We start from the raw sequence: 21,161 nt of genomic DNA, 5'->3' as shown, positions 1-21,161 counted from the left end.
TGGGTGAACCATGTTAAATCTTTGTGTCTTGTGTTCTCTTCTGTGTGATTTATTATTTTCTAATATTGGTTATATTTGCATGTAATTGTTATTTTTGTCTGTGGTTAATCCTAACAGAAGTAAATTGTAATTAGTAAATACTAAACTACACCAAAAGGGTTGTCCCCTATGTCAATAGGAATATAATCATCATTAATATACTCTTAGCGAATAAGAGCACCCTTGTTTGACTAACATTCAGTAAGATGTCAATCATGAATAGACAAAATAACTAGCTCTAGCGTTAATAGAATCATCATTAATAAACTCCTATCTAATAAGAACAAACTCTTCTTACTAATTTTTGACAAAACATCACATATGAATAGAAAAAAAAACCAACTCCAACAAAGGAACTTGTTATAATCCAACCAATAGGGATAACATTCTTCACATCAAGATAGAAATTAATACATTCAATTCATCTGAATAATGTTTAATACCTAATGAAAAAAACAAAATTTATATAATTTTATGACCATTGTCCCTTGTACAAGGTTTCTATTTATATTTTGGGACAAGGTTTCTATTTATATTTTGTTTAATTGAGCAAAAAAATGTTGTATTATTTTTCCCTTTATCTATTCATAGCTTGTATTCTTTGTAAATTAAATTTACCTTGTTCAATATTTAAAAATAATATTTTTGTGCATGTCAAGGGGAAGTGTCTATCCAGCTGACCAAAATGGCTGTGATTTGAAATTTATAAATTATTATTAAAATTAAAATAGCACTGTTTTGTAATTTTTAAGTAATTAATAAATTATAGCAATTAGTCATTCGGTCGGCTGTTTAGCCATTTCGCATGTCAAGGTACCTACCGTGCTTCTGAAGCAAATCCAAGTCGGCATTCCGTGTTTTTTTCGTTCGCTCCACTCGGTGGTAGCCGCGAGGGCGCGCATATGCTGACGGGGTCGCCTCTCCTTTAGATGTGAGGTGTCCGTTTTCTTGGTTTTCTTCCTCTTACCATTGTCAAATTTCGAAAGCGGCTCTTCCTTTCTTCCTCTTCTCTGTTCTCATTTACTTACTGTGTAGGGCGCCATGGTGCCCCCCGTGACAGGGCCAGGCCAGAGCACTCATTCATCGGTGCAGTTCCTCAACAACGTCCTTTCCCAAAGGGGTCCTTCCGCCCTGCCCTACGATGAAGATGTGAAATGGCTCATCAGGCAGCATCTGGTCTCTGTTATTCAGGAATTCCCTAGCCTCCAGGCCAAGACTGCAATGTTCAGCCATAACGATGGGAGAACGATGAATTTGTTGCAGGCAGAAGGAACAGTGCCCATGTATTACCAGGACGTGATGTACAACATTCCAGTCATCATCTGGCTTTTGGAGTCATACCCACGCCAGCCTCCCTGTGTTTATGTGACTCCCACAAGGGATATGATCATTAAGAGCGGACATCCGCATGTCAACGCATCAGGTATGGTCTCAATCCATTATTTGCAAGCATGGGTCTTTCCTAGCTCTAATCTTGTAGATCTAGTTAGAAATTTGAGCCTCTTGTTTGGTCAGGATCCTCCCCTTTATACAAAACAGAGCGCCCCACAGAGCAGGCCTTCACCTCCTCCTTCTCATTCTGCTCAATCTGTACATATGAATCCAATCCAGAGTTCCCACATGACATCTAATTCAATACCTCAGGGTCATAATCCAAACGCCCAGGGTACCCTAGTTAGGCCCCCTGTACCTGCTCCCAGAGGCGGTTACCTTTACAACAACCATAGACTTCCACCCTCCCCTCAGAGGCCTCCTCACATGGATGATCCGTCAGAAGTTTTTAAGAGGAACGCCATTAATAAATTGGTTGAAATGCTGCATAACGACATGGCTGAATTGAGAAAAACAACCGAGGTAGAGATGGATGGATTGTTCAATACTCAAGCGGTATTGCGACAGAGAGAGGAGCAGCTTGAAAGGGGGTTAAGGGAAATGCAGGAGGAGAAAGAAGGGTTGGAGCAACAGTTGCAACTGACTCTAACAAACACTGATGTTTTGGAAACATGGTTGAGGAATAATGAGGATAAAAAGAAGGACGTTGTTGATATCGATAATGTCTTTCAGCTTTGTGATGCTCTATCAAAGCAGATGCTGGAATGCAGTGCCGCAGATCTTGCTATTGAAGACATTTTATATTCCTTGGATAAAGCTGTTCAGGAGGGGACAATTCCTGTTGATGCTTATCTGAAGAATGTGAGAGCACTGTCCCGAGAACAGTTCTTTCAACGTGCAACTGCTGCAAAAGTTAGAGCTGCACAGATGCAGTCCCAGGTTGCTAGCATGGCATCTAGAGTCTCTTATGTTTCGTAATTTAAAGTAATGAAAATTGAACGCCCCTCATAACACAGGGTGTCTGTATCAGATTTAGCATTTTAATTTCTCACATCAAGTATGATTCTAAGGTACCATGTTGTAACATTGAAATGTAGGGCTTTGGCACAAGTAAGTAATTTTACAGGATGTATCACATATTATTTGAATATAAGACAGAACGACAATAACATTTAGGCATGGAGAGGGGAGGGCGTTTCTGACAATGATGAATAAGAGCAGAAGGTAATCGCTGGATTTGCGTGTCAAGCATGAAGTTACTGAACATACCAATTGGTCTAACTCTTTCACTGTGTCGTGCATGATATATGGACCTTTCCAATTTATGTAAATTCTAGCCTGAACATAAATATGTGTATTCTATTGTTATGAACTTATGTCCATCACAGCATGGATCAAGTTTTGTTTGTAATTTACCATTGAATTTTCAGTTTTTAAGGTTTTCTGTATAATGTTCAATTATTCACAAGTTACTTTCACAAATCACATATTTCCGGTTCTGTTTCATATATTTTGAATTATGCATACATGAGACGTAGAATTTGGTTCAACTGTAAATGTGCTTACGGTAATACAAATTGGCATGAGAAACTTTTTGTTCTAAAAATTGATTATTGTGGTTCTATAAAAATAGTAGGAGCTAGCTGTGGCAAGTTTCTTTTAATTTAGTCTCTGGAGTCTGGAGGCTTGTATCTGGTGAACTTGGTAACAAAACCTGTATAAAAACTTTAGAACAATAAGCTTGAGTCTATGTGACATCCCAAACAATTTATATAAAAATCTCATAAATCCACATGTCCACATGAAAAATATCAGGTCAGATATGTGTAATCATGCACTTCAGACAGGCTGGATATGTCCAACTATCAAAAACTCTTTTAATATTGTTTAAACGTTTTTTCTCTCATAAAATTTTCAATGCCCATTGTTTTCCCAATAATTTGAATGTTCGAAAAATTCACCATTGAAAACTACTAAAATTTGCCGACTTTAATCAAGTTTGATCCAAGAGTTTTTTTTGATAATCTTATCACTGAGATGAGTCTAACCTGTGAGTCAGAAACTCTTGGGATGCATACTGTGTTCTTTTTTAGTTGTTTCCATACTGGGGACTCAGGGGATGCCTTGGAAATGTTGTCCCACCGTTCCCAAGTTCGACATCTCTAGGAGACAGCAGAAAACTTTGACATTCTCACCTTGAAAAATTCATTTTAGTTGTGCATTTCTTAAATAAATTATGAAAGATTAAGAATACCATATGTAGACTATGTAGCAATTCCAAAATTCATGAAGGCATCACAAAAATCCATATTGAAGAATCCCAAGTTAACACGGTGATAGGTGCTTTTAAAATTTGAAGGAACCATGGAATAATCCAAGCGGCAGAGCATAAGTTAATAAAGGTTCGGTGCATCACTCTTCGTGAATTACAGTTAAACATTGTTCAACAAGACAATTTGAGGTCATTGATGGTCATGAAGGATGGTGCAAGTGAATGACAATGCTAGTAAGTGTAGGAATCACTTACGGTTTGCAGTTTGCACTGTGCACAAGTTTAACACTTGGTAGTTGTGTCCAGGTGCCGCTGTTGAATTCATGCTACAATCATTCGTCATGGTTTTGTATATGCACCCAGCAGAATAAAAATTGCTGGAAGAGACTAAATACAAACCTCTGACAGCACAAGTTTGAAGATTTTCTGTTTGTAGCTTTTGACTGTATATATTGTTGGAGTTTGTCATTGATGTTTTTGTTGGTCACATGAGAAGGAGAATCTAGTGCAAAGTTTATACAAGTAATCGTTGATGTCAACATGTTAGTACATGAAGAAAAGCTCGTTATTGACTTTTGTTGTGTTTGCTGCTGTAACTTTGTGTTTTTGTGTGTCAAGTTTTGGTCTGCATTTCTCTGCCATTGCAGATATGGATTCATGGTTTTAACAGTATGCCGTGGATGATAGAAGCAGTTAACATCAAGTTTTCATGTGGTAGGAATCTATGGCGTAGAAGTTATAAGGTTCGGAAGTTCTGTTTGACAGCTGCTCTGTTTAGCTGGTACAAAATACGTTCTTCACTATGTCCACAATTTGACAGGAGACTATTTCTTGTCATGCAGATTTGGGTAAGACTAAGGATTGGTCTTCTCAATTTTCACTATGCCTATGCTGACTTATGAAACATGTGAAAAGGTTTTGGGAGCTGACTTAATTTTTAATGAAGTGTGTAAAGCAGACCTAAAGTCAAAACGAGCATTTGACTATGAAAATTACTAGCTAAGAGGAACTTGATTTTGAGGATGAGCTGCAAAGGATAATGAGTAAGAAATGTGTAGTTGCGTAGGAATAGCATGTTCAACGCATAAAAGATTGTTGGTCGGATTTTCAAGTACTATCTCAGATGGCTACTACTGCTAAGAATCATAAAGTGAAAATTGACTCTATTGAGTCTCAATTCAATAAATTTGCTCAATCATTTGACATATTTAAAGACAAAGATGGTGCAAAAAGAAGAAAATCAATACACCGCAGTTGTAATTTTCTCAGGTACAAAGACGAGATGACCTTATAAGGCAGTTCTAGTATGTTAAAGAGTAATGGAAGTAAAGATGGAACACTTTGTTCAACTAGTGGAAGATGTTGAGCAAGTTGAATTATGTTTGATTGCAGTTGGAATTGTCTTAGAGTACACTTAGGCAGTTCTGGTACGTTAAAGAGATATTGAAAGTTAAGATGTAATACTTTGTCCGACAATTGGGAGATCTTGAGAAAGCTGAATTATGCCAGAGTATGATGTTGAGATGCTTGTGCAGTGCAATAGTCAGCGTCCGGTCCTTTCATACGCTTTCAGTTCTTGGAATTCATCACTCCTTGAACTCAAGGAAAAATATAAAGAGATCACCAGAAAGGAAATTAAGTTGTTTTTTCTCTTCCTTTTGAATATTATTGTTGGTTATAGGGGGAGTTGGGCAGAGATATTTCTTTTTTGATACCCTTTGTTATTGTGGTCAAAAGGGGAGGGTAGTTTTGGCATGTTGCCATCAATGGCAAAGGGGGAGATTGTTGGAGTTTGTCATTGATGATTTTGTTTGGTGATATAAGGAGGAGAATGTTGTGCACAATTTATACAGGTTTTCATTGATGTCAACATGTTAGTCCTTGAAGAAAAGTTCATTGTTGCCTCATGCTGTGCTTGATCCAGTAACTTTGTGTTTCCGTGCTTCACATTTTGGCTCGCATTTCTCTGCCGTTACAGATATGGCTTTGCAATTCTAGCAGTATGCTCATGGATGATAAATGCAATTAACTTCCAAGTTTTCACTTGACATGAGTCTACAGCGTAAAAGTTATAAAGTTTGTAAGTTATGTCTGGCAGTTGCTCTATTTCTTATGTACATAATAAGTTCTTAGTAGGCCCGCAATTTGTTAGAAGACTATTTCTCATTGTGCGGTTTTTGGGGTAAGACTAAGGATTGGTCATAGCATGTGGCTTCTCGTTGGAATTAGTTTTTACTATGCCAATACCGAATCATGAGACATGTGAAGAGTTTTTGGGAGTCTGCTTAATTTTTAGTGAAGTGTGTATAGCTGGCCTAAAGTATGTCTAGATCAGTATATATATGATCTTTTAGGTAATGTGTGATGACATGAGGTGTAATTGCAATAGATTCAGAGTCAGATGGTGTGACTGTGGTCAGATGCAAAGTGCAGAGTAATTTATCAGAATCTAATGAAGTGTGTGAAATCTATTTACAGATTGTTGAGGTTTGGTTGAATAAATCTATCTATAATTATATATACATGTTCATGATATATGAAATATAAGTTCATACGAGAGAAATTAATCTTACACACACACATAACTATGATTAAGATTTATTATATTAATTATCTAATTAATGAATAGACATGTCCCATAAAGGGACATGTCTTTTCATTGCTTATTTTCAATTTACGTAAGAGGTTGTGGCCATTTGGAAAACACATACCAAATAGAATGACAATGCTTAGTACATTTGCAGCGATCTGAATAAATCAACATTGTATCAGAGCCAGTTGCAAATGTAGGAGTTATTAGAACACTGTTAAAATTTATCTCAGATGAAAGACCAGAGACTCTTTCGTGCTCATTGAAGAAACTTGGAAAACCTGCAAATAAGGTAGCCACAGAATACAAAGTCTTTCCAATACACAATTGTTATCGACTAGGGTGTATCTAAGGATGTTCTAGAAGTGATTAAAATATGAATTGAACAAGCAGTGATCTGTAGTGAACGCTCGATGCATAGTAAGCACCAAGTTCTACAATAGCATCATTTCTAGAAAATATATGCAAATCACAGGCACCCACATTGGAGGAGGCATTCTTAGCATTGAAAAACTAATAGGTCTTCTCCAAAAGTATTGGCAAGGGGGATTTGTTAAGTTTCAACTAGCAACGAGACAAATTAATGGATGGAAATTTGAAGTGGGTAGAGGAATAGGTTCAAACTTCCCACAACACACATGAAAAGGTCTAAATTGATCTGCAAGGAAGTATTTTGAATACTTTCTCTTGTCCAGTGTGATAGGGGGTCTGTTATGTTCCTTTGACCAAGCCCAATATGAGAGTAAACAAGCATCATTTCTGCGTTAAAAGCAGAGAGGACTCACCTCCAACGTGGCAGCAAATACCGATTGCAGAGAGGACATTAGAGAAAATGTATATAAAGTTGAGGTCAGCCTCCTATTGACCTGAACCCCTGTTACACGAAGAGTTAAGGGATATTCTTAATCAAACAAATAGATAGACAAAGGAATTACGAGTAGGCCAACACAACAAAAGATACCACACATACTGCCATCCGAACATCGAGGTATAATCGTGTAAGAAGAATATAGGCTCATGTAAGGTGGTGATAGAATAGGTTCAGTCACCAAGAAGTTACATGGCATCCACGTATTATGAATGAAGTTATCGGTAAGACATAACAAATACCAATGAAATACTTGGTCAAGGCGAGCGCCTGATTGGACGTGGATAATCATGCAACACACAATCTATTAAAGAACATTCATCAACAATAATCATGCAACACACAATCTATTAAAGGACATTCATCAACAAGGTGGAATTAACCGCAAACCTATCAAAATAGACTACATGGTAGAAAATGATGTAAGATAATATATATTGTGGATTGATATAAAGCCAAAGGATATATGTACCATTGAACGATTAGTTAAGGAAGGTGATCCATATAACCTAAGCACCATTAAGGAGAAATTGAAGTCTTACAAAATGGTAACCCATATACCTCATTATCATCAATGAAGGCTTGCATCTATTTACTAAGTTGGAGGTGAGAGCATAAGTGAAGGTAACATGAGATAAGGTTAGGATGACATATTGATCAGACAACAAAGTGTCAAGGGTGAATAAGCAACGGGCCCCACACATAAAATTGAGGGGAGAAAGAGACATCGGGCACCAATCCGATAAGTGTAAGTATGTGTCATTAATAATAATTATTTTGTAGTTATATTATGTGATATAATATAACTGAAATATAGGTGCTAACAAACAATATATAAAGTAAAATATATTTTTAATGAACATTGGTATATTGAGGACATATATTTATTAATGAGAAAATAATAAATAGGAGACATAGATTAAAATATTGAACACACACACACACATATCTATGTTATTGAAATGATCTTATATCATTATGCAAACTTTTTCTTTTCTTTATTGGTTGGTAATAATATATATATTTTAGTAATATTCAAGAAACATGATTACAAAGTAAAAGGCTTGATTACGAACTATTTAGGCCACACGGTTGACCCCTAAAAAACATTACAAACTACTTTTATACAAGATCCCATCACATATCATCCTCAGATTTACAAAATATAATTTGCAACTTCAATATGCTTTGTCCAATCGCCGTAGCGTAAACCTTCATACTTCTGCAACAAAAGGTTACCAAAAACCACCATGTGCTTTCACAGAGACTTCAACTTCCCATCATTTTCCTGCACTTTCTTTCTTCTCCGCCTCTAGCCTGCCATTCATTAACTGAGCCCTTTTCCTCCTTAACCCTTTATCATTTGTTTTTGGGTGCCAAAAATGAGCCATGTTTATCCTTGGCTCAAACTTGTGCGCAAAACTTCCTTTTCACTCCAAAAAGTTCACAAAACATAGATTTCCAGCATTATTCACACCCCCAAAGGGAAGGGAATTCCACCCTTACAACGATTTGACGACGTCAATTTCTTCTAGAGCGGTGATGACGAGGTGGTGTTACAGTAAACCCCTCACTCTTCTTCCTTGCCTTTCTTGGAACGACTGAATCTCTTCCACCAACTTTTGCGATTTGCCCATAATTTTTTTCGCTATAGGCCGCTCTATCCACTCCAGCAGGCCACCATAAAAACCCAAACTTTCCAATCTCCTCTCCATTAGCTTCATTTTCAAAGCATTCACTATAATCAAAACCATGCCATGGCCAAGCCCATTCTAGAAGCGAATCCAAACCCACAATCAAGTCCTTTGGAATCAAGGATTCCATAACCCACTTTACCTCTTCTTCAATTGAATTAAGCTTCAACCCCCAGGCCATTATCATTGCTGCAATATCCACATTGATCTTCCAATGATGATTGGCATTTCTAAGCAACTCTCTCAGGGTTCTTGTAATTGCTTGAATCACCTCCAATGTTGGGCATCGAAGCAACAACCTAAGGTGCTGATCCTGTACCAGGCCAAAGAGAGCCTTTTGTTGCCTCTTTGTTCTGAAAGTGAAGGTAGCCTCCATCTCTTCCTCTTCTATCTTACACTTTACCAGCCTTTCCCAATTTGCTCGCTTTAATTATGTTTATCAATCAGCTACACTCCTATTAGAGACTTCATTCACACCTACCATCATGAAATCACATGCTCGACATTACATCATCACCTTACAAAACTCTGCCGCTCTGTTTTCAATGCATCACCTTTTCTGCTATCAAAAAACATATTTGCACTTTACCCACTCCACCCCATCATTACTGCCACCATCCTTTCCACTTCATCCTAAACCTACCACCTCGTTTCTTACTTCTTTTTTAAAACTTGAAAGTTTCCATATTAATAAAAAAATCTACCCTCCAACGGTTACACATTTCAAATTTACACTTCCCTTCCTCTTGAAATTTCATAACCCATTTGGAGAGCATATCCGCCTCCCATTCCCTTCCTTGAATACATGACTTATTATAAAGTCTGTCAGGTCCTCCTGTTCCTTCCTAATTGTTATTACATAATTTTCTAGATACCAAGCTGAGATCTTATTTCTCCTTGTTGCCTCTATCACTAAAAGAGTCGTCTTCCAAATGCACTTTTCCACCACCCACTCCCTTTGCACATTGAATTGTGAAAATGGCTGCTTGAAACTCGGCCTCATTATTTGTCCTAACTGATAACCGCTTTCCACCATAAGCCAAAGTTCCTGCCCCCCCCCGATTTCTAACAATCTGCCCTTGACTTCTGAGGATTACCTTCTACCACTCCATCAAAAGTTGCCTGTACCCATCCTTCTTTTGGAGCTTTCCATTGAGTTTTTCTTCTTTCCTCTGCATGTTTTTAATCCTTGCTAAACATCCAAATTTTCTAATCTTAATCCCTAGCCACAACTTCTGAATAGCTCTGTCATCTTTTGTGAATACATACAACTTTACCTCTTTTCTAAAAACTGCTGCACTCATAACTTCCTCTATAGAGTGATCAATTCTCTAAATTAGCCTCTGTAAAGATTCAACTTTCTGCCGAAATATTCTTCTATTTCTCCCTTTCCATATCTCTCAAATTACTATCAGTGGGTTGACAATCCAAACACTAGCCAACATGTTCCTCATCCTCATCCTAGGCCAAGAAAGAATAAAATCCTTTATAGTGTGCACCCATGGCCCCTGTCACCCCAAATTGTTCTACATTTTTCTCCAGCAAGCAGAGGCCATCTCACAGTTTAGCAGTAGGTGATCCACTCATTCTTCCTCCTTGTTAGACATCACACAATTTGATGGTCCCTGAAACTGCATCCTTTTCCTTCTTTCTTCTGTAAGAATTCCTCCCTGCACTTCCAACCACACAAAGCACTTTGCTTTTAGTAAGACATCCTTATGCTAGCATAGAATCCCTGCCTCAAATGTAGTTTCCTCTCTTTGGGCCAGTAAGGCATAGCCTAACTTCATTGAGTACTCTCCCGATGTAGAAGCACACCATCTAACTTTATCCTCTTCTTCAGTTAAAACAACTTTCTTAGCAGAAAACAAAGCTTTTAGAGCAAGTTATTGCTGGTGGGATAAAGCCACTCTCCAGTCCTTCCAAATCCATTCCTTTCCCTATGTTCCTTGAGATTCCTGCATATAATCTCTGACCTTTGAGCCCCATTTTTCACACAAAACCCTGTTTATCTCTCCATCATGACATTCTTCGTTCAAAACCTTATACTCGTTCCAAGAATCATCCCAAAAGTTTGCCTTTCTTCCATCTCCAATCCTCCAAGAAACATGATCTAAAATAACTTTCCTGCAAGAGACAATAAAATTCCATATTGCTGATCCGCTTATTGGGTTTTGAATTGTTAAATTCTCTCCTTATTGTTTGAATCCAAATAATTTTCCCTCAAAATCTTTATCCATAACCGCTTTGAGTTATTATAAATTTGCCACACTAACTTTGCACCTAAAGCCATGTTCATATATTCCAATCCCTTAAACCAGCTCCCCCAAACTTTTTAGGAAGACATTTTGTTCTAGCAAAGGGATTTTGTCATTTTCCTCAAACTCATTGTAGAAAAACTTCCTCATTTGTTGCTCAATGATTTTTATTACCTTCTTTGGGATATTTAAACACATCATTGAAAAAATAGGGACAATAGACACAATAGACTTTAACATCAAAATTCTTCTTGTAGAAGTTAACCACCTTCCTTTCCACTTTGTTAGAGTAAAGTGTTAATTTAATTTCATTTATCACATTCGCTTTATTCCCTTCTTAAGATTTTACTTTATGCTCCTTTTGCATCTCTATTTATTAATTAATTAGTAATTATTAAATAGCTTTTCCCTTTTAGGTTACCCTTTGTAACTTTTTAGGTTAACCATTCGGGTTTCGATCTCCTTTTATAAGGATTGATTTTTTGTAATTATTTTTTCTCTTTCATTTCTAAGAATACATTTGCATAATTTTCAGAGCAAAATCCTTGCCTCTTCGTCTTTTTCTTTTATGACAGGTTTTTTACATGCAGGTATTCGAGGGCTTTGTGGATTTGTATTGATCAAATCCTTCATGGTATCAGAGCTAGATCTGTTGTAGCTTGTTCGTTATTTGGAGAAAAAGGAGAACGAGGGTTTGACAGAACAGGTTTGGAGTTTTTTGGGTATTTTTTGTGAAAAGAGGGGAGTCACTGATTTTCGGAGCAGGTTGAGGCCAAACGGACTTCACGATTGGATCCAGAAGGCGTCGAAACCCCTAGTTTTATATAAAGTTTGTCCATTTTGGATATTGTTGATTTGGAAGGCAATTTTTTTTTGCCCAGAAGGCTGTACGACCTCCTGCATGCAAAGCGAGGCGATTTTTTTAAATTTTTTTTTCGGTCCGCAGGCCCCTATCGGCGCCGAAAAGACTTTTTTGGCGCTGCACCCACATCGGCCACCAGTCTAGTCTTTCGGTGCCACACCGACACTGACCATCGGTCTTTGAGTTTCCAGCCATTAGTCTTTTCCCTCGGGCCGCCGTTCGCCTGTGGCCATGGCACCGCCGTGGCCCCACTTTGCTCTACCGCTGCTCAAGTTGACTATAATTTTTAAAAAGTTTTTTTTATATTATTTTAAAAAATAAAATAAAAAATTTTGTATTGCTTCTGGGGGCCCTATCGCTTTTTTCGTGATATCTTGAGCATACAAGAGAATTTTTTCAATTTGAAAGAAGTGTCGAAATGTTGGTTCCAAGATGGAGACGATGGAAAAGGAATTTTTGGGATTTTTTCCAGATTGATACCTGTTTTGGTGCTTGAAGTCGGTTGATGACTTCTATCTTCTGGGGGGGCATAACTTCTTTGTTATAGCAGAAGAAAAAGACGAGTGGAGGCAAAGGGTTTTGCTCTGAAAATTATGCAAATGTATTCTCAGAAATGAAAGAGATGTCTTGTTTCGGTTAGATGTTCAGTTTAATGAGCATTATTCTCCAATGAATCCTCCATCTTTAGCTTCTTCCTCACTACCCAATACTTCCTCTACTCCTCTACAGGATTATGCATCTTCTGAGGAAGATCTTTATATTGATCCCCCTTCACCACCTCCACTAGATGTTCTGCGATTGCCCAAGTGGGCTCGTGATACTGTTGATGCAGTTGGACCTTTGGTAGGTGAATCCTATAGATGCTCGTTGCACTCATTCTCAGATTGCAGGTAGTGGCCTTTTCAGTCATGCCATTTCAAATGATGCTTAGAGTTTTTCACAGGCGACAAATTACTCAGAGTGGGATAGGGCTATGGATGAGGAGTACTCTTCTTTGATGAAGAACCACACATGGGATCTTTGTTCTCTTCTGAAAGGAAGTTAGTTCGGTGCCGTTGGGTGTACCCTACCAAGTATGTTGCAAATGGTTCTATTTGATAGGTACAAGACACGTCTTGTTGCAAAAGGTTTTTCACAGGTTGAGGGTATTGATCACTCCGAGACCTTTTCCCTTGTTGCCAGGATGAATTCTATTCGCCTTGTACTCTCTCTAGCAGCTTCATAGAAATGGACAGTTTTTCAGATGGACGTGAAGAGTGCTCTTTTGCATGGATACCTTCATGAGGAGATCTATATGGAGCAACCTCATGGTTTTGTGTTGGACTCTTCATTGGTGTGCCGGCTTCAGAGGTCTTTATATGGTCTCAAACAAGCCCCTAGGGCTTGGTATGAGAGATGGATTCCTTCTTGCTTGCTTCACAGTTCACTCGGTGTCATTTCGACCCTACAGTTTACATTCAGTGTCATGGAGCTGACTTATTGATACTTGTGCTTTATGTTGATGACCTAGCTCAGTCTCCATGATACAGGGTGTTTAGCAAGCATTGAGAGAGGAGTTTGAGATGACAAATCTTGGACATTTGCACTATTTTTTGGGCCTATAGGTTGTTCAGTCTTCAGATGGGATAGCCATACTCCAGCAGAAGTATGCTCTTGATATGCTTCAGAGATTCGACATGCTTGATTGCAAGCTTGCCTCCACACCTTTTCAGTCAGGTGTTGTTTTATCTCCCACTTGCTCTACTCCTAGAGTGGTTTCCACTCTATACAGACAACTTGTGGGTAGTTTGTTCTACTTGACACACACACATCCTGATATTTCCTTTATGATTGGACTTGTTTCTCTTTTCTCCCATGATCCTCATGAGAGTCATTGGCAAGCATCCAAACGTATCTTGAGGTATATTAGAGGTACAATATGTTATGGCATTCACTACACATCAGGGGATCCTCACATTGTTGGCTTCACAGATTCAGATTGGGCTGGTGATATTAATGATCTCAAGTCTACTTCTGGTTTTGTATTTTGTCTTGGTTTTGGTCCTATCATAGGGTCTTGCAAGAAGCAGCATGTTCATGCATTATCATCTATAGAGGCAGAATACAGGGCAGCTGTATTGGCTAGTCAGGAGGTTTTGTGGCATTGACAGTTGATGATAAAGTTTGAGTGTTATCCTGACAGTCCCACCTTTCTGTGGTGTGACAATCAGAGTACTATACACATTTCATGCAACCTAGTTGAGCATCAGAGGACCAAGAACATCAAGCTTCACATGCACTTCATCAGGCTTCTCATTCAAGATGGCACCTTTAGCTTGGAGTACATTCCTATTGCTGAGTAGGTTGTAGACATCTTCACTAAACCTTTTGCATTCTTGTAGTATCTTCAACTGCGTTCTATGCTTGGGGTGAAGGAAGTTGTCCTTGGGGGGTCTAAGTGATGAGTCCTTCCTTCTTTTTACTGCTATCTCTTTTTGCAGTAGAGTTTTTCCCATAGGGTTTTTCTCTAATTCTCGGTTTCATAGAGATTTAGTTGTGATCGAGTACCTCATCAGGCCTTGTTGTTGGGACCCAAGTTTGCTTTCAACATTACATTGTAGTTTTCATGCTCTTTCTGCATTGTTTGAAGCTGCATTGTTGCTCATCTTAAGGGGGGTGTTAGAGTAAAGTGTTATTTTAATTTCATTTATTAAATTTGCTTTATTCCTTTTTTAAGATTTTACTTTATGCACCTTTTGCATCTCTATTTAATAATTAATTAGTAATTATTAAATAGCTTTTCCCTTTTAGGTTACCCTTTGTAACTTTTTAGGTTACCCTTTCGGGTTTCGATCTCCTTTTATAAGGATTGATATTTTGTAATTATTTTTTATCTCTTTCATTTCTGAGAATACATTTTCATAATTTTCAGAGCAAAACCCTTGTCTCCTCTTGTCTTTTTCTTCTGTGATAGGTTTTTTACATGTAGTTATTCGAGGGCTTTGTGGATTTGTATTGATCAAATCCTTCACACTCTTCCATCTTCTTCATACACTTTTCTACTAATCCTTTCCACACATCCACCTTATTTTTCCCTTGAAACAAAGGAATCCCCAGAATCCTACTTGGCAAAATCCCTTGTTTAATATTTAGGATCCTGCAAATTGCTCTTTGTTTACTAGAGTGAGTATCGAAGAAGAAAATTTCAGATTTACTCCGATTTATCTTCTGTCCTGACACCTCCCCATAAACGTCCAAAGTCTTTTTCATTACTCGCACCTCCCTTTCTGAGGCTTCCCCAACTAGAAAGGTGTCTCGACAAATTGTAGATGCGACACTGCGTCAAACCCATCAACAACTTTTACCCCTTTCCATTGCCTCTCCCTTCTTTTCTCTACAATTAGTTTGCCTAACGCCTCTACCAGGATAATAAAGATAAAAGGAGAAAGGGGGTCCCCTTATCTTAAATCTTTCCCCAACTCAAAAAAACCTTGGGGGCTCCCATTCACTAAGACTGAGAAAAGGGCTGAAGAGATGCATCCCTGCACCCATTTTTTCCATTTTGACTCAAATCCAAATTTTCCCAGGACTTTAAGCAAAAACTCCCTATCCACTTCATCATAAGCCCTCTCTTGATAGCCAATTTCACCATCATTTTATTCAGCTTTTTCAACCTTATAGAGTGTATCATTTCATGAGCAATAATGACACCTTCATAAATAGATCTTCTTGGGGAAAAACCACTCTGTTCTATAGAGATCACCGAATTTAAAACCTTCTTTAATCTATTTGCAATAATTTTTGAAATAATCTTATATATTGTATTACATAAAGCTGTAGGCCTAAAATCCTCGAAATTTTTACAAGCCTCCTTTTTTGGCACTAATGCAATAATGGTGTTATTTAAATCCTTCAAAATAAACCCACCTTTCCTTGACTCTTCCACTACCTCCCATATCTCATTTTTTAGACAATCCCAAAAGGATCTAAAAACTTGGTTGGAAAACCATCCGGGCCTAAACTTCTATCCTTACCCAGTCCTTTAATTGCTTGAAGCACTTCTTCTTTTGACACCTCTACATAAAGCATTTCATTCTGTTCATCTGTGACACATTTCGGGATGCAAGCTAAAACTGGAGCTGGGTCTACTACTGCACTTTGATCTACCAGACCTTTCCTTTGAAAAAAGGATACTGCCTTATTAATTTGCCCCACCATATCTCTCTATAAGATCCCTTCATTGTTTTCAATAGAAAATATTTTATTATGAGCCTATCTCACTTCGACAGAATTATGATTTTTTTGTATTTCTATCCTCCTCATTTAACTAGGTTTCCCTTGATTTTTGGTGCGAAAACACCTCTTCTTTGGCCAAAACCTCATCATATTCTTTACTTAACCGCTTCTCCTCTCTAAAGTTATCTTCCATCATCTCCTGTTGTATAACTTTATTATTTAGCTTTTTTTAAAGATTTGTCCAAGTCCAATTTCTTCCTAAAAATATTCTGAAAAGAATCTATTCCAAATCTTCATTTGCTCTTTTAGGTATTGCAACTTTTAAAAGAAAACAAAGGCTTTATTTCCTATAAAACATGGAGCATTTTTCCACCATTGCTCCACCAAATCCTTAGAACCATCAGCCTTAAGCTACATTGATTCAAATTTAAATGGAGATCTGTTTGGAGAGGATTCCTCTTGAAGCCGAAGCCCAATTGGAAAGTGATCTGACCCATAAATAGGTAAGATTTCAGCTTCCACCATCCAATTTACACTAGACCACTCCCCCCCATCAAAAATCTATCCAATTTCTTTGCAAAATTAACAAAACCTGGTCTCTTGTTTGTCCAAGAAAACTCTCCTTTTTAAAAAGGAATATCCATAAGGCTATTTTGAGTTACGAAGGAAGAGAAGTCTTCTTGATTAACACATCTCCATCCTTTCCCCACTCTTTTTTCTTCAGGATAAAGAATAGCATTAAAGTCACCCCCTAACACAACCATTTCATCTTGCATAACCTCAACACTTCTGTTAAAGTTTTCCACAACAATTTTTTTACCCTAATCTGTGTCGGTCCATAGATATTTATCACATTGAATTCTACCTCCAGTTGCTTTGATCATACTTTTAACCATTGCCAATTTCCCCCTTGTTGCATAACCACAACTACCATTGACTCCTTCCACATCACTTCAAGCCCCCCAGATTTTCCTATTGCCTCAACCTTTTCACTCTTCCATCTACCAAACCTTCTTTTAACACTTCCTATATCCTCTATTTTGATCTTTCTTTCCTAAAATAGTACAAAATCTGGTCTCACTTGATCAAGAGCTTGCTTGATCAAGCAAAATTTGTCACGGGCATTGCAGCTCCTGACATTCCACGAAAGGAACCTCATCTTCTCCGGGAAGAGGCACACCCTCTTCCCAATTTTAGCTTACTTTGGCCCTTTGCACTTCTTGCTATCTAGATCAAAGCATTTATAGTCCTTCCTCTCTTTTGGCTTGCCCCCATCTTTATTTTTTTATTTTTCCTTTCCAATTGAGATAGAGTTCTCTTTTCAATATTATCAGACAACTCAAAAAAATCCTCCTCACCCTCAGTCACTCCATCCTTTTCACTTTCCTCTTCCTTAGTGTCCTCCCTAAAGCTACCTTCTTCATTAAAGGATCCTTCTAAGTTCCTAATAGGGGATATCTCTATATCCTTTATTCTTTCATCATTGAGCCCACAAGCAGTTACTTCTTGAACCAAGTTGGGGCTTAGGTCCTTTGAACTGGACCAAGCACCCATATTTGGTTTCTCTATTCTGTCCTTTAGACACATCTCCTTCCTTTGCTCTATTGCTGATGCCTTTTCCTTTTGAGGAGAACCTTTCATCACAGAGGCTTCTCCTCTAAAACTCTCAGACTCCCCTATATTCCCTTTTTGGGCATCCTCTTCCTTTTCATTCCTTTGAAAGATTTGAGAGCTACCCATGCCCTCATTTTTTCTAAACTGATCCTCCCAAGCTTCAAAGTGCTCATACCCCACATCCCTTCCACTATCTCCTATCACTACTTTGTCATTACAATCCCCATTTGCCTCCTGCATATTTTTCATCCTTACACTAAGGACCAGTTCACTTTCTTTTTTCAGCCGACATAGCTAATTTCTCCTCCCCACTTTTTCCCTGCTGGGAAGAAGTGAAATCCAACAGCTGAATAGCCCTATTTAACAACCTTTCATCTTCCTTTTCCTTCAAGTGTCCCTCAATCAAACATTCCTCCAAATCACGTTCTTCACTTGGACAAGATTCACAAACCAGCAACTCCTCTTCTACAAACAAAACTTGTCTCCAAACTCCTTGATCAGAGTACAACTCAATCATCTCTAGAAGCGGGTGACAATCATTCCATATTGTGCAAATCTGGAGAAACATTTGAAATGTTAGCTTATCAACCATTTCTACAACTTCAACAAATGTTCCAAGCTTATTTTCTATCATCTGATAACACTCATCCGTCCAATATTCTTGGGAAATATTTCTTAATCCTATCCATATAGGAAAATATTTTATAACCTCCTTTGTTGGGTAAAAATTTGGGACCCATGGCTTCATATAGAAACCTATCCCCTCCATAAAATAAGGCCCCCCATTCAATATCCAATCCTTATCATGGGCATTGTCCACTGTTATCATACAAAAACCATTTTCTAAAGTTTTGAAATCTTTTACTTGACCTCATTTTTTATCACACCTCTTGAGCTTCCCAATAGATGGCCAAGAACCCCCCCTTTTTAAAAAGAAAGCATTGCTTTTTAAGAAACTTACCGACTCCTTCCAGGAATTCAGCTCAACCTTCACTTTCTCCATAGTGCACCTTACCACCTCCGGATCGTCAATCCTTTGCTTCTCTTGATTTTCTACCACCTTAGGTCTCCTTAGTCTTTGAGTTGTAGAGCTGAAATCCACATTGCCTCCAGAATTTGTTGAAATAAACCTTTGCACTGGATGGGGTGAACTTTCTGATCCTCCCCTTCCCAGTCTAGATCTTGTTCGGTTCCATAGGCCTTGACACATTTTCCCCCCTTCTGATTTCCTTCCATTGTCCTCTTGGTTCTCCTTTCCTCCCAGTAAACGGCCAACGTTTTTTCCACTAAGCTGTGTAGGTAAAATCCTCATGCCTTCGAAACCGTTCATTTCTTTTTTGCTACAAACCCCACCATCCATCACTTCTGAACTAGCTGCCATTTCCTCTATAAAACCCTAAGCCCTTGCGCTCCATCTCATAACTGATCTTTTTTATGCAAACTATTTATTATTGTAGTCTCTCTCTCTCTCTCTCTCTCTCATTTTTATTTTTTGTAAGCGCTATGTGCCTTGATCGTTTCCTTTGAGAATTTTATTGCAGGAAAAATAGGGAGATTGAGATTCAAAAGGGAGACTGCCATTTCATTAGAGGCAACTTTGAAAGAGAGGGAGCAAATAGAGAATATGATTCAGTCAACCTTTGGCGATCACGATGATATCGATTCAGAGGGAGTAAAACATGTTGAGATGGATACTCTAGTGATCAATAAATTGTAGTAGTCAAGAGGATTGTGATTCATGAATATAGCTTGTGACTGTGATTTTAATGTGCCTACTCCTTGTGTACATCATGAGGAAGTGACGACTTCCAAATGATGTCACTTGTATTTGTAGAAGTTATTGAAAGATGATGATCTTACAATAACTTAATTTTCTATTATGATAGATATCTTATGATATCTATGTAGATCATGATAGATTATACGTTTGCATGTTGGATGTTTATATGGTAAGCATTTATGAGAAGGCGTGTGCACATACCTTATAAACATGTTTTGAGTACATGGGGAACGTTACACAAATTGATGTTTTGGAAGGCCATTACACATAGTACTTGGTGAATATCACGCAACTTGATGTTTCAGACACTATTACTCATAGGTGTTTGTGAATGTCTTGCATCTCGACATTCTAGAGGTCATTACTTGGAGTATTTGGTGATATCATATGTTGATATTTTGTAGACCATTACCTTATTGAGTGCATGGTGAGTATCAAGTGTTGATATTCTAGAGACCATTACTTAGAGTATTCAGTGAATATCATCCGTTGATATTTTGAAGGTCAATACTCACGATATCAAATGTGATATCAAAATGGTGGATATCTTCTGATCAAAGATATCTTTTAAATTTGTCATGCCTAATATTGCCAATGGTGTAATATTTGTCTTGTGTTTATCCTCCCTTGCTAAGAGGGAGTGTTGATGTTTGTTAGCTTCTGTCGGATAAATCTATATATAATTATACATGAGATATAATTTATATATACATGTTCACATTATATATGAGATTTAAGTTAATATGAGAGAAATTAATATTATGTATACATAATAATGATTAAGTTTTATTATATTAATTATCTAATTAATGAAGAGACATGTTTATGGGACACGTCTCTTCATCGCTTATTCTCAATTAAATAAGAGGTTGCTGCCATTTGGAAAACACATACCAAATATAATGATAGTGCTTAGTACATTTGCAGCGATCCTGATAAATCAACACAGAGCTTCAAGGGCACTGAATCCACGCATATGTAAGATGCAATTGTAACAATTCAATCTTTGGTATACTTACTCTTATTAGGCAGTGAGCCCTATGACAGTGAGCATTTTTTAGTAATATACTATAGCTAGTTATGATATATGGAGAGTGAACCCTCTCCGTGGTTTTCCCTTAACAATTTTTTTACAATACAAATCTGGTGTCTTCTTGTGCATACTTGGATGCTGTTTCTTTTTCATTTACGCACGTAAGCAAAGTTAATATGGATCTGTGAAGTAATAAAGTTATGCATTATAGGGAATACTGATTCGTCCTCCTCTCAGTATTCTGATTGTTCACAATATATGTGTACGAATCCACCAAGTACCAAATATTATGTGGTGTGACTAAACTAGTGGAAGTCCCTCATATTGGCAGTGATTTAGATCCAGGGCCAAATTTTAATTTAGGTAAAAAATGAGGCAGAGACAGCAGCAGATTTAGTTGTCTACATTTTGTTATGGTATAGTTTTAGGCTTATAGCCATTTAGCCTCTTCATTTTGTTCTATGAGCATGTTAGTAGTAAACACTCAAATTATAGACATTGATAATTGGTTAATTTGTATGTTGACTCTTGAATCCTCAATTCAACTGTAATGTTTCTTAATATGATTATAAAATGAATATGACGGATGCCTTATCATATGGAT

At 37.6% G+C, this 21,161-nt stretch overlaps 1 protein-coding gene across 2 annotated transcripts; it reads left to right on the top strand.

Annotated features, from left to right (window-relative positions):
- Nucleotides 1-840: 840 nt before the first annotated feature.
- Nucleotides 841-2,808, top strand: LOC149532303 (protein ELC-like). 2 transcript variants are annotated; one of them, XM_089803802.1, is made up of 2 exons: nt 841-975; nt 1,075-2,808. In XM_089803802.1, exon 2 carries the CDS (start codon nt 1,081-1,083, stop codon nt 2,347-2,349), a length of 1,269 nt encoding a protein of 422 aa, XP_089659928.1. In that variant the 5' UTR covers nt 841-975; nt 1,075-1,080; the 3' UTR covers nt 2,350-2,808. The 2 variants fall into 2 exon arrangements, with proteins under 2 accessions (XP_089659928.1, XP_089659929.1); XM_089803803.1 differs by having other exon boundaries at nt 843-970.
- The last annotated feature ends 18,353 nt before the right edge of the window (nt 2,809-21,161 follow it).

This window comes from Cupressus sempervirens, chromosome 10 (assembly GCF_028749045.1).
Source record: "Cupressus sempervirens isolate cs-2001-9-10 chromosome 10, ASM2874904v1, whole genome shotgun sequence".
In the NCBI taxonomy this organism is placed as follows: Eukaryota; Viridiplantae; Streptophyta; class Pinopsida; order Cupressales; family Cupressaceae; genus Cupressus; species Cupressus sempervirens.
The sequence above is the reverse complement of the archived record's forward strand: the minus strand, read 5'-3'. Positions and strand labels throughout refer to the sequence as shown.